The sequence below is a fragment of the Rhinolophus ferrumequinum genome, chromosome 14 (genome assembly GCF_004115265.2).
Source record: "Rhinolophus ferrumequinum isolate MPI-CBG mRhiFer1 chromosome 14, mRhiFer1_v1.p, whole genome shotgun sequence".
Taxonomy (NCBI): Eukaryota; Metazoa; Chordata; class Mammalia; order Chiroptera; family Rhinolophidae; genus Rhinolophus; species Rhinolophus ferrumequinum.
In genome coordinates this window covers 38,444,624-38,467,417 of record NC_046297.1, presented here as the reverse complement: position 1 = coordinate 38,467,417, position 22,794 = coordinate 38,444,624, and the positions used below count along the sequence as shown (strand labels likewise).

The following is a 22,794-nucleotide window of genomic DNA, read 5'->3' as shown; positions in this document are numbered from 1 at the left end:
AATGATTAAGTGTTCTTAACTCTTGCAAATCTTCCCCTTTAAAATCAGATGTTAGTATTTCCACCAGGTAAGTTACAATTAGAGAAACATCCTTAATGCTTTGGATGTTATGTGTGTCAATTGACTTTCCTCTGAAGAATTTTTCCTTCTTTTAAATTTATTCTGAAATCAGAATGACTTGGAGCAAGACTGATTGATCTTCACATCCTGCCAAACCCCTGCACCCAGTTGTTCTGGACCAATTCAGATCTTAACTTTCCTCTTCCTCTAACCCAGTGGCTGGCCAAGGGATAGGGTGAGGAAGCTGACAGGAAAGGAAGACAATATTTGCATAACTCTTGCCTCTCATTATGGAAAGAGACCCCACCCCAACCCCCCAAATTGCTCTCAGTGAACAAGTGACATTTCGCAAGATTTGCTTACACCTACATCCAAATCTCACTTACACAGACTGGTCCATTTAAGGACCTTCTCATCTGACCCCTACCAAGCAACTCACCCGCCAAGACTTCTGTTCTTTTAAACAGGTTGTCTGGGTGCTTCTCAGTATACACATTTGTATCCTCCTCAGCTGGGTCCATTTTTCTTTCTGTGTCAGACAGGTGAACTTTTTCCTTATCAATTTCTTCAGGTGACTGGTATGGAAAAAGGGAAAGATTGTAAAGATTATTTTTTTTAATATGCTAAAAAAATAATAGATAAGTATATTTCAAAGTTTGGAATTTTTTCAAACAAGGAATTTAAGAAATAATTGGAATAATCAGTTTGTGTGATGTTTATACCAAGGGGTGAGTTCTATGATAAATCCATCTAGTTTAGGGTTTTATATAACACCCATCACATGTATAGGCAAGACGGATAGTTAGTGAATTCATAATAATCCTAATGACATGGTTAGGTTGTTTTAGCTGACATTTCATAAGATCTTACTTTCTCACCACTCTTCTGACGTCAGACTACCATCTGTCTCTCTGACAGACTATCATCTCTGTCTCTGGGACAGTAACACTGTCCCAATTCTCCTTATTCCTTCATCTCTTCGCTACACTGGGCACTGTGAAGACAGCTTCCTTTCAGGTGTTCTTTTTAGATACTTCCAACGGTTCTTCCTGATCCTACTGTGTGAGGAGTAGCCCCCGCCCCAGGCTGACTCTGTAATCCCCCCCTCTACTTATACACTCTTACACCTTCAGCAAACCCTAAACTAGAGCTTCAGGGGACCTGGGTTCTACAGGTAGGTCCTGTGTGACTCTGGGGACAGAGTCCCAGAGAGCAGTTTCCAGGCTCTCAGCCTCACATGGAAAGGTGCTGGCTTGGGTAGTAGATGGCTGTCAGCTGTGACTGGTTGGCCATCAGCTGTAACCCGTTAGCCATTAGCCACTAATATAACTGCTGTGGCCTACGGTAGGGGGTTGTTTGGTTGACACAGAAGTGGACTGCAGTTAGCAAATGGGGTTAGCAAGCGAGGATGGCGGACTGTGGATTATGTGGATCCTACTTCCTGTGTCCCGCCCAGCCTCCAGCAAGACTGGGGTGCAGAAGACCCTTCGCTGGGGTACTGGCGAATGTTTGCTTTTGTGTCTCGACCAGCTGGCAGGGAGAATATAGTGGTATGACTCCCCTATCTATGGCTCCTTTGGTGTTCCTTTTTGGCCTCACCATATCTTGCGTTCTTGTGTGGGGAGTGGGAGCTGAGTCCCCGCATGACAGTGACCCTGACCAAATCATACCACTTTTCTGGACCTCAGTTTCTTCATCTGATGACAGATACTCTCAGGCTCTTGGGTATTCCACAATTCTAAAGTATAAATCTAAGATAGTAACTCTCACAACCTCACCTCCAGTCAGCATTATTACCATCTACCCAGCAGCCTATAAGACACTACCCTTGGTTGCAGCACCGAATCAGATCAACCCTCTTTTCGATTTCCATTAATAATATCAACTATTCTTTTGGGCCCCCAAAGTTATTTTTGCACATTCCAAACATTATCACAGTCAATTTGTCTTTCACTATCCTCTCAAACTGAGTTCCTTCCTTGAATTCTCATTTCCACAGAATTGTTCAGGTCTTTATCACATCATATCTAAGTTCTTTTCTTGCAGCAACCTCATAACTGCATGTATTGAGCGGCTTCCAGTCCTGCTCCTAGCTTAATCCCCAGTATGAAACCCTGCACAGCCATCTCTATTGCCACCTACCACAATTGTTCTTAACATCTGTGCTTTGGTACATGTATTTCTCCTAACTCTAATCCAAATTTTGCATTTCTTTCATTTGTCCTTAAGGAAGCCCTCCCTCATCTTTCCTCTCTAAAACCTCAGAACATTTTGTAGTCTACCACACCAACACAGAAATCACATGTTGGCTTTCTAACATTCAGCTCCAACATTAGCCATTTGTGTGAATGACCTACAGCTACAATGAAATTTGAAAAGTTAAAAAAAATAAAAAAAGCAAGCCCTACCACTAGAGATTCTGTTTCAATTAGTCTGGGGTGGGGAAGCTACCACTGATTTTTGTTGTTTTCTAAAGGCTCTCCAGACAATTCTATAGTTTGAGACCCACTAGGTTAAAGAAGCTCAGTTCAAATGAGTTGTCTATTCTCTACAAGCCTGAAGTTCTTGTTTGTTAACACTACTGATGAAAAACATTGTCAACTGCATTGGGCTATTACTGTAGACAATAATCCTTTTTAGCTCTATTACTTTTCCTAATAATAGCCAACCACCTTCATTAGGACTCTAAGCGGTGGCCCAGGTAAGTGACTGATTGCTTTCTGAAGGCCTGGGTTCATCCAAAATGGCAGCCTGCTACATAAGTCTAAGCAGTTAAATAAAGTAAGAAGAAAAGATCTCACCTTCTTGGGGTGCCTTAAGATCATTGGCATTTCTAGGAAGGACCACAAGCTAGACCAGGTAGATCCATTTGAACTCTAGAGTATGTGAGGTCAGTGGGTCTCTGCATCAGTGAACAGAGCACAAGGCTTCCACTGAAGATGGTATGTAATAAAGTGTGATGACGTGTATTACTTTACCAAGCTACAGGACACCCTGTACTGACTGAAACCACAATAGGCTATGACTTACAAAAAGCAGAGGCCATGGACAATTTATCAAATTATCACAGCTGCACAAAATACACCCAAACTTTCACTGTTTTCTCCCTCATTGTGAGAGAAGAAAATATGAAAGGTCTTCCCAGACTTTCATGTACCAAAGTAAAGCAGAAGAGGGAAGCTTACTGACAGTACTCTGCTTGAGTTTTCTCCTTTCTTCTCATGGAAATCCCATCGCTAATTGCCTGCCTGACCAAAGAACAAACAACTCAACAGATAAGAGAATGGATTATCTGGGTTCTAATGTAGGAACCTTTCCACTGCTCATTAGCACTGCTACTAGAGATTAGGAAAGAGAAGAGTAAATTCAAATAGGTGGGTACTCAGGTTTGTGATTAGGGAAGAAAGTAAGCAAGTTCTGGTGGCAGATGAGATGGACATAAGTAGATACTATAATATTAGAGACTGAGTTTAACTTATCTGCATCGTCTTTGTCCCACTGTTATGACAAATTAACATGATTTCCCCTCAGGTTTCTTGAGTTCCTAAAACATTGAGAGAGTTGACACTTCGATTCCCCCTGATTCAGCTTCCAATCCAGCAGCCAGTAAGCAGCTTGCATTCCCCGAGTCTGCAAGTGTGGTGACAGGAGGTCTCCAAGAACTGGGGTCATTGTGCACTTAGAGGAATGGTCCATTGGTGCACCCACTCTGGATAGAACATTCATTTTTTTAAGTTGAAAAGTTTTATTGTATGGAAGCAGGGGCTTGACTAAGAAGAATTCTTTCTACAGTATGGAACTAATCTGAAACATCTAAATTCTTGTATGAATGTGCAAAATGAAAGTACAAAAAAGCAGCATAGATGAGTAAATGAAGCCAATTAAAGATCTGTTATATCCAAATCTGGTTGTTTAAATGCCATGGAAATGTAATGGAAGTTAAGAGATTAAGAGCAATGCTCTTCTTGAACAAATAACTGTTCTTTTTATTTTTTGTCACATAAATTTACAACAAACTAAATAGAATATCTATAATGATGACATTAATGCCACTGTGAGACCCATTCAAAAGCAAAGTCTGCATTAATGGTATCTTAGAGGTAATGTTTAATTTAGCTGTACCATGAAACTGCAAAATAGGAAAGTTAATCACTATTATTAATATTTATTATCAATATTCTCAATTATCAGTACCTAGAACAGTATTTGACACATAATGAGTAGCACTCAATAAATCTCCCATGAATGAATGAAATTTCATTATTACTACATTGAACACAAATGATACTAGGAATATAAACATATTAAAATGTTTGGAGATCCTTAATTTCTTAAGCTCATCTGCCAAACATCTATCTTTTTTATCTTGATCTGACACAATTACATCCTTAAAGCCAATTCTTAAAAACTTAAATCAATTTTCAATCCATTCTTGTCAACTGACCAGAACTCTATGTCAAATTAGGTTTGGCTTAGGATACTACTTATTACTGAAAGCCAAAACTGAGTTTCTTGCCTCAAGGTAGTGAGTCCCACTGGTCACTGACTTCAAGAGATTCAGTCATGACAAGCAGTCAAATAAAAATGTGGTAAAGCCAAATTCATCTTTAACAATTACACTACATAACTGTGCCATGTGCTCTGAGGTGTTCAGCTGTGCTACCATCAACTGGACCTGTTACTTTTCATTTCTCCCCTTCGCGCTTCTTTCTTTCATTCACTCAACTTAATACTTTTATGGAGCAGCTACCATGTGTGGACCAGCATATGCCAGGTATGTCTGCCTCAGTGCTCATAGAACTTTTCTTTCCTATCGCCTAGCCTGTGAAGTCAGTCAGCTAACAGTAACTGACTCTTCTTAATCCTACAGAGAGCGCTCCAGTCTGGAGAGGGTTGAACTGGCTGCTCCACATCTGCAGACACCCATCCAGCCGTGTCATTCACCAGCTACTTCACAGGCACTGGAAGGACAGAAGAGAGGCCGGGGCGGGGTGGGGGTAGGAAGAGGATGGCACTCTGGAAAAGGCAGAAAACTGAAAGAGCAGGAAGCCCACTTGTGTTCCTGCCTGCAGAGGGGAGCGTCTTAGTCCAGAGAATGCCTATTACTACCTTCATGACACATTTTCCCACATCTTCTGCTGCTAAAGCTTGGCAGCATCTCATTTCTAACCAACAGATGGGTGAGTTCCAAAAGGGGACACTTGCGTTTCTTAGTTTCAATAAGCAGCATGCTACTCCTGACTGTCTACAAAGTCCACCACTGCAATTATTATGCACATTCATTTGGTGAATTGGTTTGGTCTCGACTGCTCTAACCAAATTCAGTTAAGGCTTACAGAATGGTTACCAGTTCTCAGGGGCCATGTTACCTGCCCTCACATTTAATCTTCTCTATGACCCATGGGAAATGGGCTCAGAGAAGCTCAGAAACTTGACCAGATCCAGGATTCGAAACTGAGGCCTTATTCAGGCTTTAATATGCATTTACCAACTTAAATAGCTTACCAGTAGTGGGTGGTCAGCTAATTGCTATATAACGTTAATAAGGCCAAAATCATAAGTCTCGTAGTTTTCATTAGCTAGTATCTTTGCTCTATTCTAAGGCCAAAAACCTTATTTTTTAGTAAGTCAGCTCTCTAAATAAATATATAGAGATGTACTACGATTCATCATTATCATTGAAAAAGGGCAAAGTTTACGTACCACTGATGGTGAGCAGTGGAGACTTGGAGAAAAAAGTTATTGTGACCAGTATCTGGAGTCTCCTTATTCCATAACCTGTTTCAGCATATGTAAAGTTTACAATGGTTTTAACTCAGAACAAATTCTTTATGAAATAAAAACAAATTTTCTTGGCTTGAGCCAAATAAATGGAAAAGGTTTTGCTTCTTGTGAGTTCTTTAAGAAGAGGCACCCTGTAAAAACCATTCATGTATAAGCTAGGCCTGGGTGATAAAAGTAGTAGGTAGAATGAGCTGCCCAGCAATGAAAAGGCAGGGTGGAACCTTACATGCATATCACTAAGTTAAAGAAGCCAATGTGAAAGGCTACATACTGAATGATTCCAATTATATGACGTTTTGGAAAAGGCAAGACTTGGAGACACTAAGAAGATCAGCAGTTGCCAGGGTCTCAGGGGAAAGGAGGGATAAATAGGTGGAGCACACAGGTGACTTTTAGGACAGTAAAACTGTTCTTTATGATCCTATAATGGTGGGTACATGTCATTCTACATTTGTCAGAACTCACAGAATGACAAACACCATGAGTGAGTCATAAGGTGAACTGTGGACTAGGGGTGATAATGACGTGTCAATGTAGGTTCTTTGATTATAAAAATGTACCACTCTGGTGCAGGGTGTTTATTGTGGGCTATGCATATGTGCATATGTGGCTGTACTTGCCACTCAATTTTGCTTGTGAACCTAAAACTGCTCTAAAAATCAAAGTCTATTTAACACACCAAAAAGTAGTCGGTGGTAAATGTCAAAACAATCATAAAGAGTAAGAGCCATTTACAGTAATATAAAGACCATTTGTCCTTACAGGTTTTTAAATGGTGCCTCCTAAAAGAACCATTCTGAATAATTAAATGAAAACGAATTTACAGCAACCTGATAATGCAATGCAAAACAAAACAAAACACACCTTCGTCTGAGCAGGTATCTTGTTCTGTACCTTCAGCGTGGTGGTTTCCACTTTTGGAGCAGCACTAGTGAACGGTATCTTTGGAAGTGGTCGAGATGTTGTCAGCTCAGGACTCTCTATGTCCTCATCAGCTCCTGGAAAAAGAAGTAAAGAGGAGCTAAGTACATGAATCATGATGCAGATTTCCGTATTATTAGATAATATTGTCTAAGATTGACACTGACAGAGCCATGTTCTTTTAAAATAACTGTTCATCAAGAATTCAGCAGTCTTCATTGCAGTGAAGAAGTTATTTCAAAGTGGATCGTGGGTAGCCTGGCAATTTTTAAAATAATATTATCCTGAACATCTCAAGTAGCCCTTCTTTAACTTGCAATGTTCAATGTCTCCTGCTCAATGTGATTTCCCTTCTACATTTTAAAACACAACAAAACAATAAGCAAAAAATGAAGACTCTCCCACAGCTGACCCCTTATCTGAGGGAGCTCCCCTTTTTTCAGTGATATTGTGGATTCTTACTAGGTCATTTCCTCACCATCTACTCTACTCTCTTTCTGCTCTACCCTCCCTAGTCAGATTTTCCCTGTCATCACACTTAGTACTGTTTGGTTAAGGTCACTAATGTCCTCCATGTTGCTAGATCCAATGACATTTTCTAGAGTGGTCCTCATCTAATCGAACCTCCTAGCACCACTGGACACCTGTCAACCATCATCTCCTTCTTGATACATTATCTTTGGGCTTCTATGACTCTGACTTCCTGGCTTTCCCTTCACATCTCGGGGTACTTCTGTCTCCTTTGCAGGTTCATTCTCTTCTATCTGAACACAATATATCAAGAATTCCTTAAGATTGAGCCCTAGGCTTCTTCTTACTCAACATTTTTTATCTTACGTAACTTCATGGCTCAATTACCATCTAAATATAAATAAAACTTAAGTTTACATATTAGCTTATACCACTCCTCTGAAATGCAGACCTATATTTCCACTGGCTTACTTGACATTTTTCACTCAAATGATTCAAAGGTACTATACATCTCTAACATGGCCAAAACAGAAATCATCATCAACTTCCCTCTTCCCCCACAAACCTGGTGCTACCCTGCAGTGAATGGAACCCTCCATTTCCTATAAAGCACAACTCTGACCTCCTCTTCCTTACCACCACATTGAATCCATCACCCAGTTCTATTCATTTTACCTTTTTACTATCTCTCCACTCTAACACCTTTCTACAGTTCCAGGGCCACCAGCCTCATCCAAGCCACTGTAATCTGTCCATGAACCACCATACCTGCCTTCTTTTAAATAGCCCCCTTTCAGTCCACTGTCCACAAACTGGCTATGATTCTATCATCCATCCTCTGGTGTAAAACTATTACAATGGCTCTCCACTGCTCTTGAGATGAATATAAAATGCATCAAGCTCAGTTCTGCCTACCTTTCCAGCTTCCTTGTGCAACGTTTTCTCTGTTGTTCCCTGTGGTCCAGCCATTGTCACCTCATCTTCTGCCAGAAGGTGAAGCCTAGTTAATTCCTAACTCATGTCCAGACCACAACACAAAGGTCATTTCTCGGGATGGCCTCCCTTCCCTATTAGGTCATAGTGTTCTGTTAAATGGATTTTTGCACCACCTATCTTACCCTAATTATCAGAAGTTTATAATTACGCATTTATCTGTGTGACTACTGACTGAAGTCTCCTCTACTGGACTGGAATCTCCATAGGCTAAGGGATTGCATCTGTTTTGTTCCCTGAGTGCCTGAGTCCCTAGCACATACAGGTTCTTATCCAGTATTTGTTCAACAAGTGACTGACCACCGACTGCCATGTGTGCACTATTTTTTTTCTTTTACCTCTTTATCGTAATAACATTTGAAAATTTCTGACATTCAAATACAACATTCTTTTCAAGTTGATCATTTGTCAAAATTGTAACAATCAAATAAACTCAAATTCTGTAATTCAAACTAACCTGTTTCCTAAGACAGGAACGAATGATGAAGACCTCCAAACCCCTTACAGAATTATGTTAATGTGGTAAGCAGTTTGAAAAGTAATAGGTAACATGCTGGAAATAAGTTCTATGGCTATGACTATGGTTCATTTTTTACACTAATCATACAGGAAAGAAATGACAGGAACAAATTGGAACAAATAAAGATTTGGCATTAAACAAACTATCAAACCTAGTACTGTTTCTGGCATTTATTAACTCTGTGACCTTGGGCAAGTAATGCTTGACTCTTAGTTTCTTCATCTGTAAAATGGGGAAAATAATAACTAATTCTTAGAGGTGCAAATGTGGTATATGAGGTGTGATAAAAAAAATATGGTGAATGTTTAAATAAAAAAAATTTATTACAGTACAAGACACATTTCCATTAATTCCCCTCAAAATACTCCCCCTTCCTTTGAGCACACTTATCCCATCACTCTTGCTACTTTCTGAAGCAGTTCTAAAAGTCCTCTTTCATGAGTGTCTTTACTTCACCTCCATCATGACAATGCTCTATGTCACACATCGTTTCTTCTATACGGCAATTTCTGTCAGATAAAAACATTACAGTGTGTCCTCATCCACCTTATTCAGTGGATCTGGCACTGTGCCACTTCTGGCTCTTCCCCAAAGTCAAAATAACAATGAAAGGAAAACATTTTGAATCAATTCAGGACATCGAAGCAGCCATGACAGTGAAACTAAAGACACTCACGAAAGAGGACTTTCAGAACTGCTTCAGAAAGTGGCAAGAAGGATGGGATAAGTGTGCTCAAAGGAAGGGGGAGTTTTTTAAGGGGGATTAATGGCAACGTGTCTTTTACTGTAATAAAGTTTATTTAAACATTCACCATATTATTTGATCACATTTTGTATATTTGAAAGAACTTTGTACACATAAAATGTTATGTAAATATAAGTCATTAATAATGATGACTCCAAAACATTGCTCTTTTGTATCAGCTTACTTGTTTTCCATCAAAGTTTATATCCTTTATTTGCTCCTATAATAAATCATTTTCTTATAAAAAAATTTAATTGAGAAATAAAAACTTTTCATTTAAGGGCTTTCAAGATTCCCTTGGTTAACAATTGTTACAAATATGAATCACTAAACTAGGAGTGTGGAGAATCTGTGAGAGAGAAGAGATCTGTGAAGTAGAAAATTTCCTCAAGCTAGCACTTCTGAAGTTAGAGACAGATGAGTGATCTGCGTCAGGCGGCACTTCTATTGTATTTATTATCTTCATCAAAAAGATTGAACCTCTTGCCCAAACCAGAAATCTGGGAGCTCCTGACTTTCAGGAGCACATCTCCTTCATCCCTGACTTTCAGCTATTACTGTTCTCTCTGCCTGAGACGTTCCTACACCAGAGCCCAGAGCCTGCTTTCATCCGGGAAACTCCTACTTACAATAACCCCCCCAGAATCAACGTCATCCTCTCCCTCCATCACGGAACTATTTCTTTCTCTATGTTCCCACTGTTCACTGAATCTCTTCTTTTTATAAAAAATAGCATTTTATTCTACTTAAAAAGGAATACATGTTAAAAAAAAAAAGAACACATTTTCACAGATGAAATTTTGAAAGACGAAAATATAGAAAGGGATAAATAAATTATTCCACCACCAGAGAAAGCATTATTAGACTTTTATTTGCTGATGTGTTCCTAGCATTTAGAATAGTATTTGTTCCCCCATGTGGCAGGTGGTTAATAAATATTTGTTGAATACATGAATAAATATCCTCTGTATCCCTCATTATCTTCTAATGAGTTTTTCATTTCTGACACAATACTTCCACTCTCCAAGGACTTCGTTGAGCACTCAGAATGTTCCTTTTTTTATAGAAGCCTCTTCTAGTTCCACCATTAAAGCATCCTCCTATCTCTCCAAATGTAATACATTTTTCTGTAAGTTCTCTTCCCCCTGTGAGTTTCTGTTCTCTCCCCATTTGTGGGGATGGTGTGGGGAGGTCTCTATTTTTCATTTTACAGATTTTTCCATAAACATCTGGGGAGATTGGTTGTCTTTTCACATCTAAGACGGAAATAATGAAAAGCTGATTAGAAGGTCTGAGCATGCAGGAGAAGGCTGTCAAAGGTGGACATCATCAGGTAAGACAAGAGCTGTGTGTTTGGCTGGGGTGCTCCCAATACCAGCATCACGGAGTGGTTTCCTTTGAGTTGATCCAATTCCCCTGAGAGGGCCAGACTGTCAATGTTCCAGAACTGATTGGGAGAAGACAACTAGGAATGGCTCAGCATTAAATAACTCTTAGCCTAAGAATTTGTTCCCCCTGTTTTCAATATGGTACCCCCTGCCCCATCACTGGTACACTCCCAGTCCCAAGACTCTGTACTTTATCCTCTCTAGATAATAAACCTCCTGTTTTCTTCTGAGGTTGGGAGCATGAATCCTTTCGCTGCATTTGGTGGGACGGGATCAGGGAATGTACTTCCTTCTTAAAGAGACTTTCAACCAATCACCCTGAGTTTAGTACCACTTTCACCCTGCATCTAGTGCCACCAATTCCTGTGTCCCAAGGGGACTCTGCTGTTCTAAGTGGGTTGTTTCTTGGCTCGCTGCCCCCTCCCCCAATGCTGGCTAACTCAGCTTTCTCGTATCTGCCAGGTCTGTTACTATTCCATCTGTTTCCCAGCTTTAAAAACACAGAGGCTTTTGTTTCCTCTACCGTTTTGTTTGTCCTTGTGAGTTTAGGCCCAATTCCTTTACTGTCAGTTTAGTTGGGTACTGAAATGTATGTGTGTTTAATCTACCATCTTTAACCAGAGCTCTACTTTTAACTGTTAAATGTTTGATGAACAGTATTTTCCTGTTATGTCATCCATGACATAGTATTAGAATTATTTTTTCTCATTTCTATATTTCTGTCATCAGACTCTTGATTCCTTGGGACAGGGGCCAAGCTTTTCTCATCCCTGTGTCCCAAGAAGATGGCATAGTGTCCAGTACACAGCAAATGCCTATGAAATGTTTAGGTGAATAGCTGAAGTTTTCATATTTACTAATGCCAATCCTTGAGTTTACACATATAGCATGCCCCCATCTCCTCACCTGGGAAGTATCCACTGGGTCTTTGGCCATTTCCCTCCAATCCATTTGCTTTCCCACTGGATAGCTTGATAGGAGTGAAGACAGAGATAACATTGGCCAAAACCTTGAGTGGGGGAGCATTTGCAGCTGGGACTGGCCATCATCTAGGCAGGGTTTCCTAATTCTAGAGTGGGGCTTTATGGGGCTTTATGACAAAAGGAGGCAGTCCAGCAAAGGAGTGAAAGAACACACTCTCAAACCAAACTCCCTATCCAAGCTCCATTACTTTCTAACAGTGTGATCTGAGGAAAGTTATTTAATCTCTCTGTGCCTCAGGTTTTCTCATGTGAAAAACGGAGACAGTAATAGAATTTGTACTTGCAGAGATGTTATAAGGATAGAAACAGTGTCTGGCACACAGTAAGTGCTTTACAAACTGTAGTTATAACTTCTACTACCTTTAAGCTGAAAATTAACATCCTCAGTGCAGTGCAAGGGGCTTTCCAAGGTTCAGAATGATGCACTTCTTTGCAGGGATATCTTCCCAAGGCTGGAGTCAAGGCAGAAGCAATGCTAGCCCACATTTAAGCCTCAGCTTGATCTATCTGGTTAATGGGCTCAGGATTTCAACTGACCCACTCCAAATGCCTTTTATCTGGATTGGGGAGGGGGGATCAGCAGAGGAGCAGGACTGTGTACCTTCTTTTTTAATACTAAACTTAAGGACGATCTTGGCAGAAATCAGCAAAATGACTTGGACGACAGCTACAAATCCCTAACAACTCTTGGATTCTAAGATCTGTGAAATGGGGATAAAAAAGTGTCCATATTTATTATTTCCTGGGACATTTTGAAGATGACAGTTACAAAGCACTTTTGAGGTGTTAAGGGAAAAATAAGAGGTGCCATGAATGAAAGATATTAATAGAGTTGTGGGCTATGGAGAACTGGTCTTTTCACACTCAATCTGCATGTGCGATATGTATCAGTCTCCCAAGAATAACTAGGGCTATTTTTACATTAGGATTGCATTTGTAAGCTCATTGTTACTAGGTCAGCCACCGCCTCTCTTGTGTTTTTCAGACTTGCTATTTTCCAACTTAAGGCACTTACTCTTACGTTGCTAGATCTCTACCAAAGATGTAGTTGATTTTAGTTTGTTCTGGGTCACTCTGAAGCTCAGGCTACCCTGGTTGTTAGACATCTATGGTGAGCATAACTTTTACCATCTGTTGAATCTACAATGAAAATTCAAAGCAAGAAATGTCCTGGATAAGACTTTGCTTAGCATGCTGCTGACCAAATTCCTGACTTGGTCATTAATTAAATATCTGCACAAACTTTTCCTGTTTCGCAGCTCCTTGGGGGCAATTTTTGGCACAGATTAAATATTTACCAGGTATGGCAGATTGCAAAAATGGCCAGATTCGTTTATCCACATCCTTGCATCCACATCCTCTGCAATGTGACTTTGTAGCTCCTTTCATTGAAAGGTGGAGCCTGGGCTACCCTTATGATTTGCTTTGACCAATAAAATGATGCTGCACCAGTTCTAAGGCTAGGCTTTAAGACACTTTGTATACTTCTGCTCTCTTGGGATCTCTGCCTCCTCCCTGTGAACAAATGGCTTGCATACTAGAGGATGAGAGACTGTGTCGACCAGAGCCAAGTCTGCCTAGCTATCCCAGAGATATGACAGTCCAGCCAAGATCAGCAAAGCTGCATACCAAGCCTGCAGCTGACCACTGACATGTGCAGGCAAGTTAGTCCAGCCTAAATTACTAACCTGCAGAATAATGAGCTAAATGAATGTTGTTTTACCCACTACATTTTGGAGTGGTTTGTTATACAGCATTATTGAGGCAATAGGATAACTGATACACCAAGGGAGTTGAAGATATCCTTATATAATCATTTAACTTGGCTGCTACATTGTCCCTCCTACTTTTGAGCAATACACTAGGAGTAAAAAAGTATACCTCTTCTTGGGTTCATCCATAATCTTTAATATAGGGTTGGCAGCTTTACAGAACTAGTGTTTAAGGGATTTATTTAGGGTGATTTCCATGACATCACTCTGAAAGCCTTAATAATAAAATTAAAAGCTAATGTTGACAGAACACTGACTACATGACAAGAAAGAAACTCTAAGAGCTATAGATGTGTCAACCCCTTTAATCCTCACAAGCTTATGTAATAGGGACCTTCCATTCTATAAATGAGGAAACTGAGGTTCAGCTAAGTTAAATACACTCCCAAGATCTCATAGCTTACGTGATGAAGAACCAGAATTCACACCCAAACACTTTGACTCCAAAGAGCATACTCTTAACCACTATACACCTTGCCTGTCTCCCTGAGGTAAGTTCTAGGGTGGGGGGTAGGGTGGGGGGAGCATGAAGAATGAAGGCAAGTGTGAAGCAGTTGTCAGACTTACCTGAGCCTGATGCAGAAGCATAGTCATCGTCATCAATAGGATACACTCCTGAAGCATCTTCAATGGAGCTGTTGTCAAGGTACATGTCTTTATCAGATGTCAGCTCTGCCCTCTGAGAAAGGAAAGAGAAGGCATTCAGGATGGTAAGAGATTAAGAAATGTGCTTATTTATCGTGGTGAACACTATGAACCCCCATCTCTGGCCCTATTCTTCCTCAGGACACCGTGGCAACACACATGAAGGGCTGACCACACAGACGAATGCCCCAAGGGAAGCCTATGTAGCCTAATCCAAAAGAATGCAGATGGCTCAGAGACCTAAGCACCTATCATGCTTATTTTGTTATATTCCACTAAACCTGTCTGAAGCACTCACTTTGTCACAAAATCACTGTGAAGCTCCCTTCCTGAGAAAGGTACAAAACACTGAAATCATTTAAGACTTTCTTGGGTGATGCATACAAAGGTATGAGAGCACTTAGGCTAAATCATCACTCAGGGATCCATCAAGGCCCACCATGGTTGCCATGCTCAGAGCTTTGGCCATGCTTATCACTACAGCCAAGAGCTCCCCAGTCACTTGGGCAGTCCGTATCTTTTGGCCACAGCCCAGACTCATACACAGGCTAGGCATGGCACCCTACGAGGACCAGTGCCTATGAGGCTCAACTAACAAGGGTAAAGGCCTACCACAAGCCCCCTTCTTGAGCTCATTGGCTTAGCGGAGCCTTAATGACAGATGCAGATAAACCCACACAAGAACATTCTTTTTATATTACTGGTAACGGCAAATCACATGCTGAATATGGACAGAGATCATTCACTAAGTATACCAGATCCACAGCTTCTTAGGTTTTCAATAAGAGTTTTAGTATGAAATTCAACCTAATCCTGCCAAAAGAGTAACACGCATGAATTGAAGGCAGAGTAGACATATAATTTTCTCAAATGGTTTTAGTAAATTGATATTTTACCACCAATATCTCTTAAAAGCCCAGAAACAAATAAAGCAGACTCTCAGCTTCTAAGCAATATTTGTGTTTGGAAACAAGCAAACTCATTATTGTCCTATTTTTAAAATTCAAATGGAATGTTTGTTCCTAACAAGAATTATAAAAAAAGTTTCCTTTACTATATTGGCTTTCACTAGATTTCCTCTTAAAATAAAACTTTCTGTTTCAGTAGTCACGGTGACTTGAACCTTCGTAGGAGGACAGACGGGTCCAGCCCTCTATAACAGTACCACTTTATTCTCTCAAGTTTCAGCTGCTGGCCTGTGAGGCTGAAGTATTTTAAATCTGAGCCCATATTCTGCACCAGGCTTCAGTGCCAACTGACAGAAAAGCATGGGAACCCATTCTGTTTGCACTACCACACCAGCACATTCTGAGAACTGAAACCTTAGAGATTGATTTTCCAGTACGCTGGCTTGCAGGCATTGAATGACCACCCTGAGCCAAGAGTATGCTGGAATTTTTCTGCTAGAATGGTCAGAGCTTAACTCTACGATCTGAGGCCATCCTGCATTACATTGGTTTCCAAGGCTATCACCATTCCAGGCCGTAATTCCCAAAGCTTGTGAACTGTATCAGGAGACCTGCATTCCATAGCTCTACAATCAACTTAACTGACCCCTATTAGACTCATAGCTCCTTTGATGGCCAGGGTTGTACCTCAGTTCAGCATTAATCCCCTCTGTTGTCACAATGCTGAGCAGACAGTAGATGCTCAGTTAATGCTGCTTGGGCTGCATATGCTCCCACCTAGAGCAATTTTCAGTCCTGCTTGTATTAATTAACATTTGTCCTATGAACTTCATCTGCAGGACTCTCGTTCTCTTTCTAAAATCCTATCTATTCCAAAACAGGCTCTGATTTCTCCATTCCTTATGTATTCCCCAGTGATAAACTTCTATTTTGTAGCATATAAATAATTTAAGACATAAACTATTGCTGTTACTTCTAACAGTTTCATGTGTAGTATTTCTCTTGCTCCTTGGCCGAGTATAACTCACTGCAGGTCTTCAATGATCTGTGTGTGCTCCCTGCCCTTCTCAAAGTGCATGGATACTCAATAAATATTTGTTGATTGAGATTGCCTAAAACAAATTGGCCTTTGACTCAGCTTTCAGAGTTAACAAACGTCACCTCCAGGATTCCTAGTTAAAATCTCTCAGTTCTAAGCCTGGAAGATCATCATACATGTTGCATTGCATCCACTTAAGTAACCTATACTCTCTAAAGTAAACTCCATTTACATATTAGAAACTCGTTTCTCTTTTCTTAACGTTAAATGACTTTCCTTTTCCTCTTGGCTGTCAGAGAAGTCTGCTGTGGCATGGGTAACACTAAGATACTTAATCCCTGTGTGTAAATTAATTTCTATTCATCATGCGACCCGGTTGTCCAGACTGACACGTCTGTCAAACTAACAGGCAGATGGGCCAAAAACATCTCCCAGATATTCTGGCCAACTCACAGTTCAACCACACTGGGTAGCTGGACAAGCAACTGGCATCCCCAGGACAACTGGCTCCTAATAAGGAGCTGTTAGGCCTGAATTACTAAAAGACTTGAAGTGGAGGAAAGGGCATGTCTAGGGAAGCTGGCTTGCCATTGGCCACTTGGGGTCTGCAGGATTCCCAGATAGTCTGGGGGCTGATGGGATGTTTAATGTGCTCAAGGGCAGCTAAAAGTATTTGTTCCTCCATCATTCAATGTAGTGCAAATAATTGCACATCAAACTAACCATCATCTCCTGCTCTCATGTCAAACACATAGGAGAAATTAACAAAATCCTTCCAGAGAGTCCAATTTAATAAATAGGCCCTTTTCATTCTGTAGAAGATAATACTCAAAGAATACCTCCATTGTCTTTTCTTTAAACAAAAATTACCTTCCAAACATGACAAATTCCTTTTGTGAGGTCTCCACACTGTACTGAAAGGATTTTTACAGTTAACATGTCTGGAGAGGGAAATGAACTATGCACCAACATTCCGTTGGGATAAGAAGATGTGCATCTCTCAAAAGCCATGAAAAGGAATGACTCAAGACAATTGCTTTCACACCTAACCAAATGTGGTCTGCCTCACGAAGCAGACTACCCCAAGAAACACTCTGCACACTCTCTTGGTCAATGAGATAGAGCCATTGGACAAAAGCAACGAGGAAAAAATGCTCAAAGGCACAGCCCAGAAGTGCAGAGCTGCAACTTGACTGTAGGATTTCGTAAGGAGTTTGTTTAATTTGGGACTGACCATTCTGTGAGGCAGCATCAATACTGTTGGCTAATAGGGCTCAGAGTACAAGCTGGAAGAAAAACAAAGCTGGTCTTTCAGACCTTTTCCCCCTTGGCTGATGCAAATGTGCATACAGGAGAGCAAAGGAACATTGTAGAAAACAAGTATTAGGTACTACGAGAAAGAAAATCGATTGCAGACCAAGACAGAGGTTCCCTGCTCTATGCCACGTTCAGCCGTGGAAACTGAAGCACTAAACTGCCTCCATAGATGAGACAGTTCTTCCCAGAGGAGAATGCACATCTGACTCAGTTGTGTACCCCCAATGTCTAGAAGGCAGGCAAACTACATATTTGTATCCTAACTCCATGCCTCCTTCTCTAGCCCCCAAACTGCAGCAACTTCATCATGTTGGGTCTGGACCATTACTAAGGCCTCCTTGTTTAGCTACTGGTCAAGTCTTTGTCTTTGAATCCATTCTCTGCAGAGGGACCATTCCTAAACATGACCACATCAGTCCCCTGCTGAAAACCTTAAACTGGCACGCTATCACCCATAGGGTTCAATGAAAGCACCTTAGCCTCAGAAGAAGTTCTTTTACTATATGGCCTCAAAGCAATTCCAAAGTCAGCTGCTGCTATTTCTACCCAAACCCCAGGCTCCATGACCAAAAACTCCACTGAGACCTGGTGACAGAAATTTCCTTTATGTTAAGACCCGTAAGAGGAAATACACCCCTTTAAGGATGGAAAGTTGAGGAAAACAGTTGTGATATAGGTCTTACATACTTGAGGATGATGAAAACTAGTATTTCGATAAAATGACTCAGCCCAAATGCACATGGTGTTTGTAATGAATAGGAAGAGAAAGTGTTAATTCAATGCACAAAAGACCATCAAGCTCACCAACCTTGGTTTTAGTAAAAAATATCACAAACATGTCCATTTTCTCAGAAAAGTTGTGAGACAGCAACTGAACAAATCTAATCATTGGATTTTTCTCACATAGGTAAAGCCTACATGGAACAACTATCGTGTTTTAACCCGCCATTGCAGAATTCTATTATTTAGAAATCCGAGGGCCTCCTTGAAAGATACACAGCTTTATCTACTAGATGAATGTCCTCCAAATGCCTTAAACCAGTGCATCCTATAAGATAATTAAAGCTCAAAGCAGTGGTGTTAAATTCACTTTATGTTTAAACTTAGGTTAATAACAAAGTCAGAGAGTAGAAAACCTAACTATTCATTAACATCACCCACTCTCGGACCAAACCTTCAGAAAATTAGCCTTTGGACATAAAAGTAAAATATTCATGTGACCTGATATTACATTCTGTATCACATCATAGAAAACAACACCCAGATGATGCCTCTTAGTTTTAGGATAAAGGCACATCCAGTCCTGATTTACTCTAATGTACACTAACTTTAATGGTGATTAAAAAGTGCCAAACTGGCTGTAACTTTAGCTTATTTTTCCAGAAGCGACTTAATAAACTAATTCATTACTAGCTAACACACATATTAAATAAAAATTTTTCCCACACAGTCACTCAGAGATGATATACTTGCCCTTAAGGTGAACTTGCCAATTCTGGCCTAGTAAAGCCTAAAGAAACATATAACCTTATAGCTTGCCTAAACATTATAGGCATCGAGAGAACCTTTTTTTTTCTTCCAAAGGTGAACACACAGAACACCATAGTGGCAAATCAACTTAAAATCATCCGGTCTAGTTGGTGACCAAAATGGAGCTCAAAATTTCTGACACCTAATTCTGGGCTCTTTCTGTTGTACTGTAATGCCCCACAACATAAAGATATCAGAGCCATTCAGACTGGGGTTCAAAGGATTACGAGGTCAATTAAGTTTGTGAACTTGCCACCATGGGCTTCCATTGCCAGCACTGTACAAACAGCTTGGTAAGGTTTCATAACCTTGATATATCAGTGTCTCACAGCTGTGTTCATGTCATTCTTGTCGGTGAGTGGCATTCGTTTTTGTTGTGTGTTTCTGTGTGTCGTGGCAAGAATGTCTGAGCTTGTAATTAGAGCAATGAACAAACGTTAAATTTCTTGTTAAACGTGGCAAGAGTGGAAGTGAAATCAGGGACGTGTTAGTCCAAGTTTTGATAATGCCATGAAGAAAATGGCAGTGTACAAATGGATTAAATGTTTTTCTGAGGGGAGAGAACACGTCACTGATGAAGAGAGGTCAGGGCAGCCAGTAACAAGCAGAACTGACGAAAACATTGCAAAAATCTGTCAAATTGTCTGTCAAAATCGTTGGCTGACCGTGAGAAGCATAGCACACCAAGTAAACATCGATAGAGAAACAGTTAGGAAAATCTTAACTGAAAATCTTGTCATGAGAAAGGTGTGTGCAAAAATGGTCCTGAAGGAGCTCACTGACGAACAAAAGCAAAGGGAGTTTTTAGCCAGTAAACAAATAACTGTATTGAAACACCCTCCTACTCATCTGATCTGGCCCCCAGTGACTTCTTTCTTTACCCAAACATAAAGGAAATATTAAAAGGAAGACATTTTGATGACATTCAGGACATGAAGGGTAATATGACAACAGTTCTGATGGCCATTCCAGAAAAAGAGTTGCAAGATTGCTTTGAAGGATGGACTAGGTGCTGGCTGGCATTGGTGCATAGCTTCCCAAGGGGAGTGATTCGAAGGTGACTGTAGTGATATTCAGCAATGAGGTGTATAGCACTTTTTTTAGGATGAGTTTGCGAGCTTAAATGTCAGTCCACGTAGCTGTAGCCAACTTAAGTGTTTCTTCTGTGCCGGGTACTTTGTGCTAAGTGTTCTGTAAACACTGACACATTAAATCATCTCTAGAATCTCCAGTGCAGACCAAGGAATTGAGGCTTCCCCAAAGACATACAGATCAGAAGTGGGAGCAGAGATTTGCACCCAAATCTGGACTTCAATGCGTGTGCTGAGAGTGTTGGCCATGCTGTGCCTACTTCCCCCTTCTTCTGCTTGTGATTTGCACATAATCATAATAAACACCCTGAAAAGAACTGCAATCGTCGTTGAACTTTGCTTGATCCAGCACTTTCAAACTTTGGCCATGGATATTCTCCCCTCAGAATATCTACTTAATGTCTTTTAGAACTAGCATTGTATGCATTATTGATAGAAAAAATATGCATTAAGAGTTCTAGCTTTACAGTTTCTTCACTGCCTGATGTCCTATAAGTTCCCCATACAGAGGAGACCTAGAGCCACGTACAGCAAATGCCATTTGCTTTTAGTAACTCTTTCTTTTCCATCAGGTGTCCCATCTGTACCAAAGATGTAATAAAAGGAAATAGTCCTGTTTATTATTGGAAAAACATACTGTTGTCTTTGAATATGTGAGATGACTGATTTATGTAAGTTTATAAGCAAATATTGTTCTATTTACCAATACTTATTTTAAGGGTTTGTTTATAGGCAACTACCTGGTACTTAATCATGTCTTTTATTCTACCATCCTGTATATAATACATACAAAAGCCACATTCAAAAAGAGGTCACCCATGAAAGAAAATTCTTAAATCCGTACTTAAGATAGGTCTTTGGCTCAAAACTCTTTCAAACATCTAAACTAGTCCTTCATTAATTACATAGAAAGCTACGGTCTTTTACTTCAAGAAACATTTCAGCACACCTTCCATTGCGTGGGGAAGGGAATTAAACTATTTACTGGTACATATTAGAAAAATAAACCCAATTCTGAAAAAAATATCAGGTTATATGAAGGTAGAATCACATTTGGTTTGTAAAGTGTGAGACCAAAGGTTGACTGGGCTACTCATAAAAAAGGTAAAATAAAATTTTTTTTAAAAAAATCAAAATAAGTCAAATCATGGGCAACTGCAGAGAAATTCTACTGGTTCCACAGATCTTTTTAAACAAACCAAGACAATGCAGATGACAGAACTATGGTGTCTATTTACAGTCCTTCAAGTCTGAACCAGTCAGTTGGAACTCGGTTCTCAGGTTGGATTTTCCTGGTGGATGCCTCAAACAGAGTGAGAATCCTTCTCACCACTTAGAATGTACATTCCGGGAAGAGGTCCCAGAACCAGGACCAGGTCTGATGTTTTCTGCATCCCTACCTGGCCGACCACTGTACTCTAAGAGCCAGTGTACGGTAAAGGCTCAACAAAGAGCCGAGAAGTCACATTTTTCTGAAAGGCTGAACCCAAGTATTAAGCCATTTGGTGAAAGGAAATAAGATACTTTTAAAAGAAGTTACCTCACATCTGGGAAAACTAAGTCAATGTTCTCTTACTTGGCCTCTTAAAAAAGGGCAACCTGGAATTCAGTCTCCTAACTGCGAGGAGGACTGCCAGGAAGATAAGGATGACATTAGATGAAAGGGGCAACTCATTAAGAACTCATCCAACAAGCTAGGCACAGTGCTAGTCTTTGGAGAACATTTAAATGTCTGAAAAGCATTTTAAAAAGTAACACTGTGTTAGCGTACTTAACTGTAGACATTTTCCTCTTTGTTTAAAAAACACTGAATGTGGTTCAAAGCAGTTAGACTGCCTACTCAACAAAGCTCAAATAAAATCTTTAATAAAATGCTCAGTAAAATAATCAGCATATTAACAAAAACAACAAATCTTGCCAAAGGATTACTTTGCTCCTCTAAACTTGTATTTATGATTAAATAGGATCAATATTTTCAGAAAAGGTGCTTCACTATATATATGTTGGTGTAGCTGGTGCTTCAAAATTATTTTTCTTCCTATAGTGTTTGTCTACTGAGTCTACAGAACTCAATAGTGGTTTGCTGGATTGATTTAAAAGAACATCTCAGATATAATGATCCAGAAGATCCTGTATGCTTGTTAAGCTGAATGATGTTCCCTTCATCCACCCCAAGCATCACGACACACAAAACAGGCAAGATTCAAGTTCCCCATTGCATTTCTCTTTAATCTAGAACTTGGTAACAATGAACAGCCCTAATCACAGACACTCATTGAAAATATGCTCATCTACCAATAATCCTATCCTATCACTGGCAAATCACCTTCAACCTGTGATCCAAATCTCTCAGTTTCTATAAGCCATCATTTCATGAAGAAGAATGCTTAATTAAATAAAATGAGCAGAAAGAAATCTAAACTCTGCATCCAAATTCTTGACATACCTTATACTTTGTAACCTAGAGAAGTGACAGAGACAACTAATTGAAAGAAAAATATCTCACTTGGAGGGAATTTTAACTTTATGTCCTGTAAGTTTTGAATTTTGAAACATTTGAATTATGAAATTCAATCAATAGTTTTTTAAAAAATACTTTTCCAGAGAGTGGTTTATTGTTAATATTA

The 22,794-nt window shown here is 40.0% G+C and overlaps 1 protein-coding gene across 1 annotated transcript in view; it reads right to left on the bottom strand.

Annotated features, from left to right (window-relative positions):
- The window catches only part of SDC2 (syndecan 2), a 125,881-nt gene that overhangs the window by 1,690 nt on the left and 101,397 nt on the right, over positions 1 to 22,794 (bottom strand). Inside the window, exons 2-4 of the mRNA XM_033126459.1 lie at positions 14,205 to 14,316; positions 6,709 to 6,842; positions 500 to 635 (exon numbers count right to left, since the gene is read on the bottom strand). Coding sequence (XP_032982350.1) covers positions 500 to 635; positions 6,709 to 6,842; positions 14,205 to 14,316 — 382 coding nt within the window. The remainder of the gene's footprint in view (positions 1 to 499; positions 636 to 6,708; positions 6,843 to 14,204; positions 14,317 to 22,794) is intronic.